The sequence below is a fragment of the Apostichopus japonicus genome, chromosome 15, assembly GCF_037975245.1.
Source record: "Apostichopus japonicus isolate 1M-3 chromosome 15, ASM3797524v1, whole genome shotgun sequence".
Lineage (NCBI taxonomy): Eukaryota > Metazoa > Echinodermata > Holothuroidea > Aspidochirotida > Stichopodidae > Apostichopus > Apostichopus japonicus.
Genome location: NC_092575.1, coordinates 14,995,996 through 15,015,228, shown reverse-complemented (window position 1 = coordinate 15,015,228; position 19,233 = coordinate 14,995,996). Strand labels below are relative to the sequence as shown.

Genomic DNA, 19,233 nt, shown 5'->3' with positions numbered 1-19,233 from the left:
CTTTTCAATATTCATGACTTCTTAATTGTATTCTTCATTTTCATATTTACCAGAGTGATAAAACTTTCCAAAACACTCCAGAAGTTGCTTTATAGAATTAACAATGTGAAGATACAGTTTGAATGGCACTGAGTCTCTATAGTTTACAAAAGTTTTTTCTTCTGCCTTACCACTTAATTATCTTACTGACATTAAGTGGATGATATTTCACTGGCAGACAGAGTTTTACACAATCCCTTAATAAGAGAAATTATTCCACACTGTTACAGTAGCTGAATATTCCCATCTTGATATCTTATTCCTAACTTGAGAAATTAATGATTGAATGTAAACATTTTTGGACATTGCTAAATCCTCTAAGTTTCCAGGTATTGGATCACAGTACTGTAGGTGGTATGTGATCTCATCTTGGATGTCCTCTTCATAATCTAAGATTTATTTATGAAGATTGTTTAAGATTAATTTATCCTTGATTCAATGCGATGCATTTGGAATGTTCGATTGGCTGTCGATATCCTCTGTAAAAAAAATTTCATCAACTTTTAATTTCAATGTAACTTTGACATATAAATACTATTAACTTTCCTCTTTCAATGAGTGACAGTGTTAAAATATTATAAAGAAAACAAACCAGCTGAATCGTGGTGAGGACATCATTCGCTTTGTTGTTGCCAGGTGCAATATAATCACGAAATATCAGTGCTGAATTTGAAAGTACATATCTTTGCCATACAAAATGCTTATGATGGTCTGGTTTTGATCTAAAAAAGATACAGAATTTAATTTCCAAGCAGGTTTTCTTGGGCAATCAACTTCTGCCACCTTGGTATCTCTTTAAAGACATAACTTTCATAATTCTTTCCTATTCAGAAAACCCTTTCAACCGTATTTTCATTTTATTTTTCTCTTGATCCCTTGCAGGTTATTTCACGTACGATCTGTTGGACATTCTGTATTACAAAGAATTTAAAGCATCCTGGTCATTAATACTTCATCATGTTGTGGTAAGTTAATTAAGAAGAAAATTTTAATTGGGTGAGTGATTGGGAGGGGAAGGGGAAAGGGTGGGGGGTGGGGACGTGATGGCCAGGGAGGTCATAAGTACTTCATCATGTTGTGGTAAGTTCATTAAGAAGAAAAATTTAATTAGGTAAGGGATTGGGAGGGGAAGGGGTGGGGGTGAGGGTGGGGACGTGGTGGCCAGGGAGGTCATAAGTACTTCATCCTATTGTGGTTAGTTAAAGAGCATAATTTTACTGGGAGAGGTATTGGGAGGGGACAGGGTGGGGCGGGGACAGAGAGGGGCAGGGATGGGGTTGGGCAGGGAGGTCATTAGTACTTCATCGTGTTGTGGTAAGTTAATTAAGAAGAACAATTTAATGAGCTGAGGGATTGGGAGGGGATGGGGTGGGGGTGGGGATGTGATGACCAGGGAAGTTAATTAGTACTTCATCCTGTTGTGGTAGTTAAAGAGCATAATTTTACTGGGAGAGGTATTGGGAGGGGACAGAGTGGGGCGAGGACAGAGTGGGGCAGGGATGGGGTTGGGCAGGGAGGTCATTAGTACTTAATCATGTTGTGGTAAGTATAGGAAACTATAAAAAGAACATTTAAACTACATGGGGTGGGGAGGGGGTGGGGTGGTTGGAGGTGATTGGGAGGTTTATTTTAAAAGAGGATAAAGGTCATGCTGACTTTTAGTATGTCCTCTACATTTTGCTGTCTGTTGTTTTCTTATATGGCCGAATACGTTAATTATTTATTGGGGCACAAAGCGAACAAAATAAATGCCTGCAATCAAGGCAGTTATAATAATGCTTAGTAACTGCAATTTTCTATCGACAGTGTTATTAGAGATGTTTAAGTAACAGTGAAACTTCCTCACTTTCAGTTAAATTTTGCATGGCATATATATGATATAGCAAACTTTTAAATTTAGCATGTACAGTATACAGACTTTAAGATGCTCATCAGCATGGGCGGGATTACGGGGGGGGCAAGAGGGGGCACTTGCCCCCCCACTTTTTCCCAGACCTCAGTTCACTTTTTTGTCGTTTTTGCAGACAAATGTGCACAACCCTAATCGAAATTATTCCCCCACAACAGCTCTATCAAATAGGCATATTTGTCTCGAATCTAAGTCGATTTTGTGTTTAACATTGTAACATGTAGCATCAGTGGCGGAGCTAGGGGTATTGGTCAAGGAGGGGGGGGGGCGAGAATGGGGGCGCTTTAGACACAATCTAAGAGGAGCGCCACCACAGGTTTGCGCGGAGCGTACAGAAATTTTTTGAGTAAAGATACTTCCTATAGATCGCTGGAAATGACCCTTTCCTGGCCTTGCTAATTTGCAGATAAACGAAGAATAAATAGGTGTCATCGCCAACAAAATGTGACAAATGTCAATATGGTAGATGAGAGCGCAATGAAAACGTCAATAATCGCGAATAAATAAAAAGTGGTCAAAACCTGAAAAGGGCGCCAGCAGTCCATTTGAGTCCGTCAGGGGGGGGGGGGGCATCTGCCCCCTGACTGTATGGACGCTCCGCCACTATGTAGCATGCAGAATAACTGGAGCTGGAGCTAGCACATGGTTCGCAACACAGGTTACGAATCCTGGAGCTAACACACTAGCGATTCAATTCTGCATGTTGATGAATCCGCGGCATGTGCTACAGTGCTAGCTTCAGGAATTGATTTTCAACGTTGCTGCTCTACTAAATGCGTTGAATAACTAAATCCAGAGAAACGATTTACGAAAGCCAGATTTGCATATTGGGTATATCAATAATTAAATTCAATATACTGACACATGACACCCCCCCCCCCCCCAATACAACAATATGCAATGGCAATGCCGATGTAATTTCTTTACTGCTCGAAATCCTGGAATGATGCATGCAAATCGAATAATGTAAATTACAAATTGGCACTAGCACAGTAACGGAACCGGTGGACTTGAGGGGCTTATCCCCCATGAAAAAAATGTGTGTGGGGGGGGAGGGGGTAAAGGTATGTTCAGCCCCCAATATTTGCCAAGTGCTCCAAGAAGTGGGGACCGCGGGAGAATTTCGAAGTGGGTGCTGAACATATTCTTGATCGGTCCAATGAGTATACTAATAATTTTAGGGGGAAAGAACTGTCTAGATGCGATTTATTGTTACCAGAGGTGTCATTTTTGCTGATCTAGGATTTCCTTTTTGCTTAAATTTCAACGCGCCGCGCCAACTGATGGTGGTGCACCGCCTAAATAGTGACGTATAAGCTTCAGTTGTAAATCACCATATAAGTTCTTCTATCCGTCCTCCCTAAATTTACACACGTTCATTAATTGTTTAGATGCAATTTGAAGCCTATATGTTAATTTAACCGATCGAAGGGTACCTTTCATCGAAAATTTCGACGCTCCTTGCCAACTGATGATGGCGCTCTGTTTAGATAGTGACGTATAACAAAAGTTGTACATCACCATCTGACCATATGTTCTACTATAAATCCTCTTCAAATTTTTAAACGATAATTAACTATCTAGATACAATTGCAGACATGAGATCCATATTTCAAGGATGGGTACATGCAGCTTAGAGCACTCGGAAGTGCCGTTTCCGGCCATCTGGAGGGTTTGTAAAGCCAAAAAATTTCTTGTACGCTCCGCGCCAACCGATGGTGGCGCTCCGCTTAGATAGTCTTGCTGACAGTTTTGCCCCCCCACCTTCACAACTCAAATCCCGCCCCTGCTCAGCAGTTTTGAAGTTGATGTTGTTTATGACATGAAACCCAGCTGTCTCCTGATGTAGTTTCCATTACAGTTAACTACAACATGAAAATTCATGAACATAAAACTTTAGTAACAGCTTGTACATTTTATGTATATACCGAGTAAGACCACACAGTTTAATTCCAACACAATTGATAATCAAATTATGCAGGTATAGTATTCCCATATTAAAATACTTCTCAAACAGATGCAGGCACTTATAGCTGCATGATGTATGCAATAAAAAAACATTGGCAGCACGAATCGCACATCCATATGAGATGAAGATATAAACCAGGTGATGTGTGGCTGTATATATATATATATATATATATATATATATATATATATATATATATATATATATATATTCATAGGGTAATATTATCCTACAGAATGTGTCTGCAGATACAATCATCAATGAAAGTGACTGGACTAGTAAGTCTATAGTACAAGGAATATTTAGGTCAGCTCCTCAAATGCAAAATTCAATAGGTATAAAACGTAACTTAAAGGGTGTGAAGACTCGCGCACAAAGAAACGTCCGATGCCGGTAATCTGACCTAGTTTCGAATGAGGTGTAACAGAAGTGTTAGACACCACCATCGATCCCAGAAAATACACACACAGCTTGCTACCGTCGGTAATTAGACCAGGGAGTTCCATAACAACTCCCTGATTAGACACGAGTGTACAGTCAATACATGCAACTACGGTCAATACCCATAACACAGTGTCACATAGCAGCGTTGGACATCTCAGGTCTAGATAAAGGATAACAAGGTTTCACGTTTCATTACTGTCTGCATTTTGCAACAAGGAAAAAATTCTCTTGCAAGCAAAGGAAAGTTAACCTTTTCAGACGGCGGCATCGGTTTGGGGCGAGTCTTCAATGCCTTTAAACTTAATGTTTTAACTCAACACATATACTGTAAATCACCAAAATGCACTGTAAAAACCAGTTGTCTTATCTTTTTCCACAATATCTTTCATAATCTTAAGGTTTTAATTACTACTTATAATGGAAACCCTGATCCAGATATGTAGCCATAGCAACACTTCACAAAGGATTTAAGTGATGGCTAGCTGACACAAACACTCAACGTACTACTTTAGAGTAACCAATTTGCTTAAATTCCAACCAAGCAATGGAATAAATGTATGTGGTTGGATAATCCCCAAACTAACTAATTAGATACATGCATGTGATTGGATAATAAATAATGCATTACAAATTTGTCAAGGACAAATGATCTTGATGAGGTGTCATTCCTTTTTTTTTTAATCAAAACATGTTTTTCTTTGAACATTAGTTCATCTTATTAACACCATCGGATTAACGTACATTAAAGCCATTAATTATGCAATCAATCTCCACGGTCTATAAACATGACTCTCCCTTAAATTTTCAGTTGGTAGTCATTGTTTTTACAATTAGTTTACATGGTGGCAAAGACTGAATTATATATGGCTGATATATAGTTAATTCTCAATGAAATTTGGTACCTTGATCCAGGGATGAGCACTGCCTTTCGCTTCACTAAAATATAGACTCCCTTTCAAACTAGCTCAAAGTCGAAAACTGTAGTCTGGGAATAATTTATCCAGCAATCGCATCGTAAAATGGTATATAGACAAAACGATCAAGTTACCTTATATGCAAGTGTAAAAATGTATGGCAGTTTTCTACACAGGAAAGACAGTGATTAATACAGTGAGAGAACAAATCCAGAGTCCTTGAAAATGCTACACAAAAATTTGAACTCTAAAATCATTCTTCGCTGGTGATACGTAATAACGTAATAATGTGATACAGCGCGCCTCCTTGTTTGTACACCAGCATCCTGGTTTAGAATATCATAATCCGTAATTGAAGTTATTGAGTATAAACCTGTAGGTATTATATTAATAGGGTCGAGTGGTTGCATGCATGTTTATAAGGCATTCAGGATTTATTCACGGATACAATTAAGTCTTGTGAAGTGCATGTTGCTGATATATAAATATACATTAATTGGCAACACGTGTGTGAAACCAAACTGATATTATATAAACTTGGTCTGACCACCATGATGCAGAATTAACTGATTGGCAAAGTTAGTACTGATCTAATACGCTTGGCTTTGTCATATTAGAGGGAAATAACTGTGATATAACAAATTGGTTATGTTTCCATACTCCTCACCTCAATGTTATAAAATAACATTTGAAAAGTTATAACCTCAAAAAAAGTTTCACAATTTGTTGAATTTTTATTACTTATAGGGAAGGTAAGTAAGCAGCTCTGCTATAAATATTTCTAAAAAAGCAACTTTTAAATTTTGTCAAAAAAACTTTTAAATTTTGTCAAAAAGTTTGCCAAAATTTATGATTGATATTGATCAAATTTAGAGAAGACACCCTCGTAGATTTTTCTCACCAAATGAATGTGATTTGTTTTCATCCAGAAACGATGATGATCTCCTTTTTGGAGAGGATCCTGTCCCCGCAACGGATCTTGAACCTCCATCCACCACCCCATTGTCAAATGTTCATTCGTCGGGGGTCAGTTTATTACCTCCCTGAGGGATATAAACAAGATCCTGGTGGTGCCCCCCTTTTTTTCCTCAAGTGTGAACATGGCCAATTACCCCCTACTCTTTTATATCAACCATCCCTTCATGCCTTTTGCCTCTATTTATGTCTTTGACAGTAATTAAATATAAACCTAATCAACTTGTCCTTCAGTGCCGACATCTTACCTAATATTGAAAAATGTTATATATTATTGTTTTTACAGGCATATCAATTTGCTCATACATAAGTACAGTCAGTTTTGAAACCGCATGGTCTTATATTTTGTGTACTCTATATAACACTGTTTGCTTTAGTACGGTTATGAAATGAACGCTGTTTACCCTTGTGATAATACTACTGATGGCATTCCAAAGTATGAAGCTTTATTTATAGAACTGTCAGTGTTAGCTTTGGTGAGATTATTATGGTTATACAAGGTCCAAATTATTAGTAGTATATGTAATATATTCAAGCAATGAAAGAAAGAACCAACCAACCAATGAACAAAGAAAAAGAGAAATGTTGTCTACTTCGTAGTGCCCATTTATATCTAAAAGAGAAAGGCAATCAAATAATTGCCCTTCTCCTCCCTCACCTCCTTTGCTCACAAGGGAGGGGGAGGGGGAGGGTGGGGAATGGGGTATTCATGTGTGTATTGCATACTGTACCAACCAGACCAAAGCAAAGCATACTCACCAGGTTGTGATAGTTTCATGTCTATGGTTAGCTAACTATAGTATTAACTCGAAGAAGGTTCCATTTCTCAGCTTCTTCCCTGGCTGTTTATTTGTTAAACTTAATTACCAGGTATTTCTGATTCATCATGTATATATATATATATATATATATATATATATTTATATATATATATATATATATATATATATATATATATATTTATATATATATATATATATATATATATATATATATATTTATATACTGTATATTATACAACACAGTGTAGATATGTATTGCATGGACAGCTTGAATACCTTGAAGATCATAGAACTCATCACTGTGTGGTTGTTGTCACTTGAGCAATACGTAGTTTGTTACAGAACAGAAGCAACCGCTTAATAATGTGTGTGTGTGTATTTATACATATATAATATATATATAGTCTGTATATATATATAGTCTGTATATATATATATATATATATATATATATATATATATACAGTATATATACAGTATATATATATATATATATATATATATATAAATATATATATAAATATATAAATATATATATATATATATATATTCATTTGCCTTTGTCGTTTATTTCCATTTCATTTAACAAAGTCTGTTCAATATATCAATATATATATCAATAAATAAATATATATATATATATATATATATATATATATATATATATATATATATACAGACTATATATATATACAGACTATATATATATTATATATGTATAAATACACACACACACATTATTAAGCGGTTGCTTCTGTTCTGTAACAAACTACGTATTGCTCAAGTGACAACAACCACACAGTGATGAGTTCTATGATCTTCAAGGTATTCAAGCTGTCCATGCAATACATATCTACACTGTGTTGTATAATCTATAACCTTCTGACTGTCTCAATGACATATCTCTGTGCACAGAGTTATGGATTTGTGTTATATATTAAGTGGGTCAGTTTCCGAGCAATATGCTACATACACTATGGTCATTAAATTGTACAGTATTGTGTTTGTATGTAGAGGTTCGAATATATTCATATCTTATATATTATACATAATTACATACTGGAGGATAATTATTAAACAACTCTTGGTACTTATTTCTCTAAAATATTAACCTGTAAGGTATAGGCCTGTCCTTACGTATCATAAAACGTGTTTTATTTTTAATCATATTCTTCTGTAATAACTAATCTTGTTCAATAATTATTTGACAATTTGAAGGATCTGCCTTTCATTCAATCATAAAATTGACACAATTAATGATTGCTTAAATTTAAACCATCGTCTATTGAGTTGATAAATTTTATCATCCTATTAATTTGATATGATCAAATGCCATGATATTGTAATTCATAATAGCATAACCCTGGATCGTGTGCACAATGTGGACGGGTGGCATGGCCTTCCACCTTCTATCATTAGTTGGGGTTCAATGGTTCAATCAGGGGACTTTTAACATTTAGCCAGGGGCGATTTAAATCACTGCTAAGGGGTGCACATGCACAACTTTTATTAATCAAAAACTTGCATAACTAAGAGCTAATTTTCAATTCAGTTCATCCAGTCGGGACAATTTTTTCTATACTGTCCTGTCATGTCCTGCTTTCAGAGCACTCATACTGACAGTATGAGCAGTATGAATATATGTTTCTATCAGATCAAGGTTAGGAACTGTTTGTACTGTCAATACCAGTGCTTTGAGAGCATGATATGTGAGGACAGTTTAGAGAGGTATTAGCATTAGGAAATGGTCCCAATTGAGCTGGTCAAGGATATTATATTTTAATAGTGAATATCTTTCAAAACCATTGACAGTGAGCTTTAAGAAACAAGAACAGCAGACAACATTCTATTTTACGTTTCACGTCGTCGACATATCACAACTTAAAAGTTCAATTTTCACAATTAAGAGGAAAGAAAATACAATCAGGGATTTTACATTTGATTGTACAATAATTGTAAGATCAATTTTGACATATTTTGGGGTCAACATTTGCTTTGTTTTCGCATTTAAACTGATCCAAGTATATTTATTACAGCAATAGGGGGGGGGGGGTGGGGGTACTGTATGTAGGTGTATAGATATGTACATGTAAAATATGTTTTCTAACATGAAAAAAAACTCAGTCTGTACTTTGATCGTAGAAATCTTTCAAAAGGGGGATAAAATTTAAATGACAATTGTTACAGTTGATGTTTACCATTACAACTAATTCTATGCTGCTCCTGTGCAGCCTTATTTGCCTTTTGATTTATTATATACCAGACAAGTATAACAAAAATATCAAACTAATTTCCTCTCATTTGAAATCATGTCCTGAAAATTATATTTGGGGGGGGGGGGAAGGGTGCCATCTCGGGGACCCTGTCAGTAAAAGAAAAAGTTTGAAGGTAACAGTAAAAAATGTTTCTATGACATTTGAGCATGAGAGGCCACCTTTTTTGGCACCATACCCCTAGCATATTTTGAAGCAATATTGAATTTGTTGGACCTGCTGATGTGGATACATAACAATTGAAGGAGACAATTCGTCCTTGATTGATGCATATGTAAGCTATTTGCTTATGTGGCATTTTATTAATGGTAGATTGTAAATACTGATTAAGTAGCGATATCATATCTTAAAGGCAAACAATTCATCTCCAAATATTTACACACACCACCTTGAAAACACGTGACTTTGACTGCTTTACGTAACAGCACTTATTGTGAACTTTGATTCAATCTTTCTGATTTTCTTTTTGGAGATCATATCAGTTATATGTTACATATATATACTATAGCTATCAACTAGCTGACAGCACCTATTTGAGTTTGGTCTCCAATTTCTGTTATGTATTGTATTGATTATATTGTATGGTATGGTATGGTATGATATGATATGGTATGGTATGATATGATATATTATATGACATGATGATATGATATGGTATGATATGATATGATATGATATAGTATGATATGATATGATATGGTATGGATATGATATGTTATGTTTTGGTATCATGATATGATATGATATGATTATGTGGTATGGTATGATAATGATATGATGATATTGTAAAGTATGGTATGATATGATATTATATGATATGATATTGTATGGTATCGTATGGTATGATATGATATGATGATATGGTATGATATGATATGATGTGATATGATATGGTATGGTATTTTATGGTATTGCATTGCATTGCATACAGTAGTATTGCATTGCACGTATAGTACTGTATTGTATTGTCAGGTAATGTAATGCATTTGCATTGCAGTTGCATTATATTGTAATGTACTGTACGAGTTGTAATATGTATTGTAATTTAAATTTTCAATATTTTTATTTGATTTATTTTTGTTTCTTCCTCCTCCAGATTATGAGTTGTTTTTCCATCGCCTTGTACACTCACAAATACATCGGCTACGCTCTGTTCGCCCTCATCGGTGAAGTCAACAGCATCTTCCTCCACGCTCGGCAACTGATGTTAATGATGAATTACACAAAATCCTCGTTAAGTTATCAGCTGAACGGAATCATCAACGTCATCACCTTTGTTATATTTAGGTTTGGAGTGATATTCCACATGTCCCACTGGCTGTACATGCACGCCCACCTTATACCAACGTTGCTTATCGGGATAGGATCATTTGGGCTGCTGGCTATGGCAATTATAAATGCCGTTCTATTTAAGAGGTTGCTATGTAGTGATTATTTAGATAAAAGGAAGGATCTCATGGCTAATGGGGACCTCCTTTCAAACTAGATTATGTATCAATGTCAAAAAGTCTTCACAGGTGTTTTATATATATATATATATATGCTTGGCTATAACTGGGATTCTATGAAATTGGGAAGTTTTAATAAAACTCCTGCTCAATAAATGCATGTTATTGAGCAGGAAAAAAACAGACCTTTCTGGTCACTATATGCACTCTATATTAAGTGGCCGTGCTCTACTGAAGAATGCCATAAACTCTCTGTCACAATACACATCAGCACACACACAGGTGTGTTTTACATTCAGACTGAGGACCCCATTGTTTTTTCCGTTGTTCAAATCCATGTAGCCTTACCTTAACAATACCTCATAACAATAGATTTTTTGGGAGGACATGGTGATTTTTTAAAAATCACATCCGAGGACATGGAATTCTTTTGTTAAAGTCCTCAGTCTGAATACAAAACAAACGCAGACGCACACACACACAAAGCATGCACAAGCGTTAAGATAGTTTCATAGTTTCAACTAGTTTGTTTGGTGCTTTTAAAACATGTCACCGAATGATGGAAGAACCTAATAAACCTAGTGAGTTGGTTACAGTGATAACCTGCTGCCACACGGGTGTATTGTTAGGTTCTGTGTTTAGTGTAACTTGTTTACTTGTAAGTACATACTAAGCATATCTAAAACGTGTTACTTTCAGGGAATTTCAATACTGTATTTGAACTTATAATATGCTGAATATTTAAACATCTTTGTTTATGTACAATTTTACTAAAATAGAACCACGTAGAATGGTCAGGTGTGCAACCTACAGGTGTAAAAAATAAATAGCCATATATAGCTTTCAAGTGGTATGTAAAATATTGATTTAAAAATTGCATTACCGTTTATATTGGGTGTTTAATTAAGATTAACCGTTTGTAATGTACCACTGGTAAATAATGCATGCTGTCATGACTGGAAATTAAATTTGATCAGGGAAGATAGGTAAGGCACATTTTTGGATCCTCTATCCCCCACCCCCCCTCCCTCCCCCACCAAGTAATATTGGTATTTAATTTGATCCCATCCCCAACCCATTCTAACAAAGAAGATCTATATAATTAAAACCATTTTGGTACCTAAATTGACTCACAATTTTACAAATAACTCTTTTACGACTACTTTGGTGTTCATTCCAAATGTAGAGAATTTGTGTCCATCACAAATTTAATGTAGTATTTGACTGTTTCAATTTCAAACCTTTATTAGAAACCAAAGTTTATGCCCAATATTGAAAATTGTTCCAATTGTGCAATTTTTTTTCCTCAAAATTTTGATGAATCAAATTAATAAGTTATGTTGCCAGATACCTCATTTCGAGATATATAAATAATATATGGTACCAACAGCATTAATTCACACAAGAGAAAGAGCTGAGTATGTAGGGTTATTCATACATTAACAACTTCAAGGCATTTCTAATGTGATTTTACACAATGCTCCGATTGTGATAACATAGCAAATATGGACAGCTTTGTCTTTGAAAAGAATTTACTTATCATTTTTGTATGACTCATACATCTTTTTTTTTTTCGTTTTAATATTAAAAAAATGTTGTTGAGACGAATATCATTAAATTGTATGATACAGATGAATATGTATCAATGACCCCAACAGAGCAGCTAAGAAAACTTTTTATATGGTTTGGGAGATATGTCTTAAAATTATCATACGTATGCTACCCTGAAGGCTTGGGCAAGTCTATAGTGACTTAGAAGCTCTTTAAAAAATATATATTTCAAATTATTTTGATTTTGTTTGGTTAAGATGAAGTTTTCAAATATTGTTGCTTCAGTGATAAATTTTTTTATCATTATAGTCTATTTGTTTTTATCATAACTAATACTTGGTTACTTTTACCCAGAGAAAAATGGAATGAAAAAAAAAAAAACCAAAACGGGGGAATTCACTAAGCAATTCAATGTTTGTGTGATATACTGTACTGCTGAACTGTCAATATATGATATTTAAATATCTCCCAACTAGAAAATGTTTTTTTAGCTACTTTGGATGGGGTCTTTCTTTCACTGTCACATTAAAAGTATCCTTAGACAACGGTTAGATTTTATTCTTCTTATGTCTCCAATGTCTTCTTTACATTCAGCACTCCTTGTACTGGTCAAAAATCACTGCTTATCATGAGGACATATTTATTCTACATTGTTTAATATGCAAATGAACTATAAAGTCTGCCATTATGCAAATTTTCATGGAGACTGCCAGATTCATGCACTTTCATAAGGATGTTTTGTGTTTGTCTTTTTGGTCAATATATTTGTCTGTTAATCTATAGGCGATGAAAATCCGTGTCTTGGACGTTGGTGGTCGACTTCACTTATTCACTCAGGAATATAATGTTGTGTTATGGTGGTTAAGTTGTGAACGATGTTTTTTTTTATGTCACTTTGTTCCATTTAGGGTTAATGAAAAAGTAAACCATTTTAAAATATATATATATATTTGGATAAGGAAATGTACGACCAGTTCAAGATCATTTTCAGATATTTCTTTAAGATATTTAAGGCATTTCAATTGCAAAGGCTACAAGTACATGACAAAAACTGACATCAGGATTTGAGGGTTTGTGAAATGTCCATTGAGGGATGCTGACTGATGTCATTAATGACATACTACTTAAGAGTACATATGTCCCTAGATAGTGTTTACATTGTTTAGGATAGGATGCATTTTGTTATGTTAGGATACAGTCTTCCATAGCAAATTGCATGTATGATTGAGTCACCTACCAGCAAGATGGAAAATCAACACTGCTGAAGAAACCATTGATGGTTCGGTTACTGTATTTTATCTGATGTAAGGAGCACAACTTGTCAAAACTTGGTGGATGGGTCTAGCTAGGGGGTTCTCCTTCCCCCTCTCTCCCTCTTTACTTTGTGGGTAAAAATTGATTTTGATTAGTACCTACATGAAAATGGAATCATTCAAGGCAAATCCATTACACATTTGAGCGCTGAAAGAAATTTCACCCACAGTGAAAACTGAACACTGACCACTGTAACAAGTGCATATGGATTCAGGCTGCAAATATGATACACAAATTGTTTAAATTTATTTGGAATATTATAGAGAGTCTTAGCTTCTTTTGGAAGAAATATACTTATAAGGTTGGTCGATGAAAACTTGAAAGAGAAAGTTAAATAATATTTTGCTTTCCTTTCTGTCTGGTTAATACTGTATATACTTACACTATGTAGGATAACCAATGGCGATAAATATATATATATATATATAGATATTAAAATACAGGTATAGTTTTAATGAATTAAGTTTCTTAATGAATTAAGTTTCTTTGTTCAGTCAGATAAAACAACAAAGATCTTTGGTCATGTGTCTTTTTACCCTAACTTTTTATAATTAATCTTAAATTATGAAACTATTTGTTGATGTACACAGACCTGCATCTACCTACATCTATATATGAAAGTTCTATATATAAAAAAATATGGTCTGGTGGGGAGGAGGGGGGGGGGATGGAGCACTCAGAGAATAAAGAGACACATGTATAACCATTGCCTGCAAACTTTCTTCAAATGCAGGCTTTGACTTAAAATCTTCATCTGCCCGACGGGAGTGACCCTTCCCTGCCTCCTCCTCCGCTCATATCTGCCTCACTGAAAGAATGCAGAAAATCACCCTGTTTTACATATAACAGCAGCTTGATGTTATGAAGAAGAGCATTTATTACATGCACATTCAGTGGCGGAGCTAGGGGTATTGGTCAGGGGGGGGCAAGAATGGTCTCTAGGGGCGCTTTCGACACTATCTAAGCGGAGTGCCACCACAGGTTGGCACGGAGCGTACAGAAATTTTTTGAGTAGAGATACTCCCTAGATCGCCGGAAATGACCCTTTCCGGGCCTTTGCTAATTTGCAGATAAATGAAGAATAAATAGGTGTCATCGCCAACAAAATGTGACATATGTCAATAGGTAGATGAGAGCACAATAATAAAGTCAATAATCGCGAATAAGTAAAAAGTGGTAAAAAGCTGAAAAGGGCGCCAGCAGTCCATTTGAGTCCGTCAGGGGGGGCATCCGCCCCCCCTGACTGTATGGAGGCTCCCCCACTGAGCACATCTGCTTTTGGTATGAGATTTCAGTTAAATTTTAATAATTGTAAAAGTTAAAATTTTGAAAGTCTTCAATTGAAAATGTGGTACTACTTGTGTGTATTGGTGCTTTACTTTTCTTCAGTTTTCCCCCATCTTTTGGTGAACCACTGATTTGACATCTGACCGATCACTAAGGCATGTTTTTATTTTCACATAGTATTATCGTAAATAATAAGTCAAACTTCATGGAATTTTTAGACTTCTTCGAAAAGAAAAAAAATGTCTCTTCAGTATTTTTTGTCTTTTCTACTTTTGAATTGCAAAGTTGCTGGACAATTGATGAACATAAAAACATATTAAAAAATTTTAAAAAAAATTAAAAACAGGTAAGAAGGGTATTAATTACTCGGGCATTCATTTAGTAAACAAAATTTATCTTATTTCAGTCATGAATGTATCTTTTAAATTCTTTATTCATTTCTGATTGCTGAAAACTTTAATTTTTTGGAAATAATTTTAATTTGCTTTCTATATGCTTTCCATTTGAAAAATTTATGATATTTATAACCAGTTTAGTCACTATTATTATTTTGATGGACAATAGAATAACTGCCCCCCCCCCAATAAAAAAATGCATGATTCCTTTAGTAATAAAAGTATATTCTTTGTTAAAAATTAAGCTCATTCTAAATTTGGATATTAATCGTAATTACCTGAAAATACTTTTGTAAATTTAGTATTACCTCTTGGTGGTCAATGACAGTAATTGCAAAATAGTTTGTATAGTTCAGTTTTGCTAATTTTATCCTTTTGTACAAAAACCAAATATATAAGTGTTCCAAAAAAAGTTATATAGTTTTGATTTGAAATGAACAGGGAAGAATTGATATATGTAACAACAGTCCATTTCTAAGACAATTAAGTATTTGTTACAATGACTTGTTGTTCTCTGACAATGTGCTATTGTTTTTTTTTTCAAGATCAGAATGAGGCCTGGCCCTGCTCTATGACTGCTTTATCACTTCCACTAGAAACCTGAACGATTACAGGCATTGGAGACAAAGAACATGGGTGGGTTAAAACCACCCCCTCCTCCCCTCCCCCTATAGTTACATGGTCTTAACTAGTTGTTCTAGGTAAATAGATTTTCGAGAATTTCACAAATTTGTACAGCATACTGTACTTTCCGAGACTTAAAAGTTGATAAATTTTCTCTGCCCATACTAAGAAAAGTTTTAGCCAAAAAATGTTAACTAATGATCCAAGTTGGATAGCTGTGCAATTACCCAAATTAAATATAATAGGATTTGAAGAGAGAAAAGAGTTTGGTTTGGTTTGAGGTGGTGATTCTAGCTAATAATATCAGGATTAATCATTCTTGGGTAATACCAACCGACCTTTTCGGTCATTGCTCCGTGGTGATCCCTATTTAACCATTTCGTTTCCGGGGGCGCTATTCGTTTCCGGGGGCGCTATTCGTAAGTCACAGTACCTTGCATATTGTGTGTAACCAGGGATCATATGTTTTTAAAGGGGGGGGGAGAAATCTTGTCATTATCAAACATAATAGCATGAGAGCTTTACCAGTCCAATGAATTCTGATCATTGAGAACAATAGCCAGTCATTTCGAACCGAAAATTTTCATTATCAATTTATAAATTGAACGTGTGTGTTGAAGTTTCATCCCTTTTTCTTCAGGGGAAAACATATATCTTTTAGTACATCTAAATATGTTAATTGAAACTAGATGTTAAAAGTAGTTGTGTTAATCAGTTAATCCCAAGTTTGAGGCCATTAAGGCCTTTGTTTTTACTTTTCAAAAACACATTTTGAAATGTATTTTTTGGACAAGAAAGTAATCAAATTAAATATTTAATAAACTGCCTTTTTCACAAGTTTAATTAATCTTATATTCCAGCTGCCTCATGTAATATATCAAGACTTCTGTAAGACTTCTGTTTTATTTATTTTTTTGTTATTGAATAGAAATGAATTCCCAAGTAAAGGAAAATGTTTTCCATTTTAATGATCTGTTCCCATTCTGTTAGCAGTTTTCATCTATTGCACCAAACAATTTAAGATCCTGAATCAGATCGTTATCAAATACAATAATACAACTTCCTACAATTTCCACCAACTAAAGATTAAACATTTCCTTCTCCAGAAGATTTTTTTTCTTTTGTTATCAATCTTTTCAATTGTTTCTGTATTAGACATGGTGAGGTAATTGCAATCACTGTAACTATGTCCTCTTCTCTAGAATAGGCCCCATTCAGGTAGATCCAAGCCGATAACCCGGACTTCTGAGTTCGATCGGCACCAACAACTTAAAAGAGGGGAAGAATACATGGGTGAAGGTTTTGTACACATGATGTTGGCACAGATGTGTGGGGTGGGGGTGCACCCCCTCCCCTTGTGCCCAGCCTGGGTATGGGCCTGGGTAGATCTTGGAATTTACTATGATTGTATCCTTTTAAGAACAATCTCACATTTCATCATTTATTTATGAAAGTTTCATTGTCTTATTTAGGCACAAATACCTGTTGGTAATTAAAAGCAATTAAATGTATGCAAATTTCAACCCTTTATTCAAACACCATCACTCTTCTTGTTCATATTTAAATGAAGCTTTTTCTGCAAGAAACAAAAAAGCTGAGAATATGATGAAGTCTGTGTTTTTAATTCAAATGTTTTCAATTTGATGTTGTACGTTCAAGTTGTATATTACATGTTATCATTGAAGTATTTTCACCTTCAATAAATTTCATATCAAAATATAAAAGTTGTCTCTAATATCTCTATCATGAACCCCTGCTCTGTCCTGTGGGTATAGACCCTCTCTCTGTCCTGTGGGTATAGACCCTCTCTCTGTCCTGTGGGTATAGACCTTTTCTCTGTCCTTGGGGTGTAGACCTCTGAGTAAAGACCCTCTCTCTGTCCTGGGGGTAAAGAACCTTTCTCTGTTCTCTGAATAAAGACCCTCTCTTTGTCCTGTGTGTAAAGTCCTTTTCTCTGTCCTCAGGGTGTAGACCCTCTCTCTGTCCTCAGGGTGTAAACCCTCTCTCTGTCCTTAGGGTGTAAACCCTCTATGTGTCCTTAGGGTGTAGACCCTTTCTCTGTCCTCAGGCTGTAGACCCTTTCTCTGTCCTCAAGGGGTAGACCCTTTCTCTGTCCTGTTGACATAGATCCTCTGTCTGTCCAGTGGGTAAAGACCGTCTTTTCTCTCCATTTTTTCAAGTATCCATGAGCAGGGCATAACCAAACATCACCTCAGAGACAGACCCGGAGTTAACACCACACCAACATGTCACTTTTCCAAACAAACCTCACAGGATGCTTGCAACGTGTTAACTTTGTGGGGTCTCGTATGAATACCGGTCAATTTGCCAGAACTGTGTGTGCACCACAAGGTCCTGTCCACAGGACATTCGGTACAGTCTTGGGCCGTCTTTGGGCAAGTAGAGATGTGCTTGATAAGACATTGATATCATTATTTGAAAGAACAATGCAATTGCCTAGAGTGGGGTTTAAGCCAGGATTACAATCTCTGTTGAAAGCTGTATTGGGGGGGGGGGGGGTGTTGGGGAGGAGGGGTTGATGGAAACCTTAGTACCATGCTTGTTGTGTAACCAGTTGTGTAACCACCTGCCTTTGATTTTAACAACATTCATGCTATATAATACTGTAAAACATGAAAAGAAATTTAATAAACACTTGAGAATGTGCAAAATGACAAACCTAATTGAGACAGCGATGTTCTCGAGCAAGAAATTGTCGTTGCAATAGTTAACACTTGGTGAATAAATTTGGTAACCAAAAGAATAGGGTGTCACTGAGATCATGTATGTTGCACCGTTAAGCAAAATACTAGGATCACCTGAGAGGAGGGGGGTGGGGTGGGGGTCAGAGTTTGAGGGGCCTCAGTTCCTGTAGGAAGTAAGACCTACTTTATAAAAAAAATAAAAAAAGGAAAAACAAGAAACGAGTGAAGATCAATTAATCATATTTCTTACATTTTTTATTTAAAAATTTGGAAAGATAAAATAGAATGACAACCAAGATTTGACAGGTCAACCATTGATTTTGTGTACAATAATTAAAAAACGCATTGAGTTGACTACATTATATTAAAATCCAAGTATGGAAACATTTAATCTTGGAATGATTACTTGTGGAATTTAAAAAAACAATCATACGATTCACATAAATTTACAACAATATCATAATTCTGACGGCACCTAAATATATCTAAAATATGAAAGATTTTACTGGGTAAAAAGTACCATCAATTCTCTTAACCTCTAAAGCTACTGGTTTTTAGAATCAGCTCATAGGCAATTTCCAGTACTTTCTTTCATCTCTGCTTC

General features: G+C 35.3%; 1 protein-coding gene across 1 annotated transcript in view; it reads left to right on the top strand.

The window, feature by feature from the left end:
* LOC139980519 (TLC domain-containing protein 2-like) overlaps positions 1 to 19,057 on the top strand; it is a 59,759-nt gene extending 40,702 nt beyond the window's left edge. Inside the window, exons 3-4 of the mRNA XM_071992213.1 lie at positions 922 to 1,004; positions 10,402 to 19,057. Of these exons, the coding sequence (XP_071848314.1) occupies positions 922 to 1,004; positions 10,402 to 10,791 (473 nt within the window). The 3' untranslated portion in view covers positions 10,792 to 19,057. The remainder of the gene's footprint in view (positions 1 to 921; positions 1,005 to 10,401) is intronic.
* Positions 19,058 to 19,233: the final 176 nt, after the last annotated feature.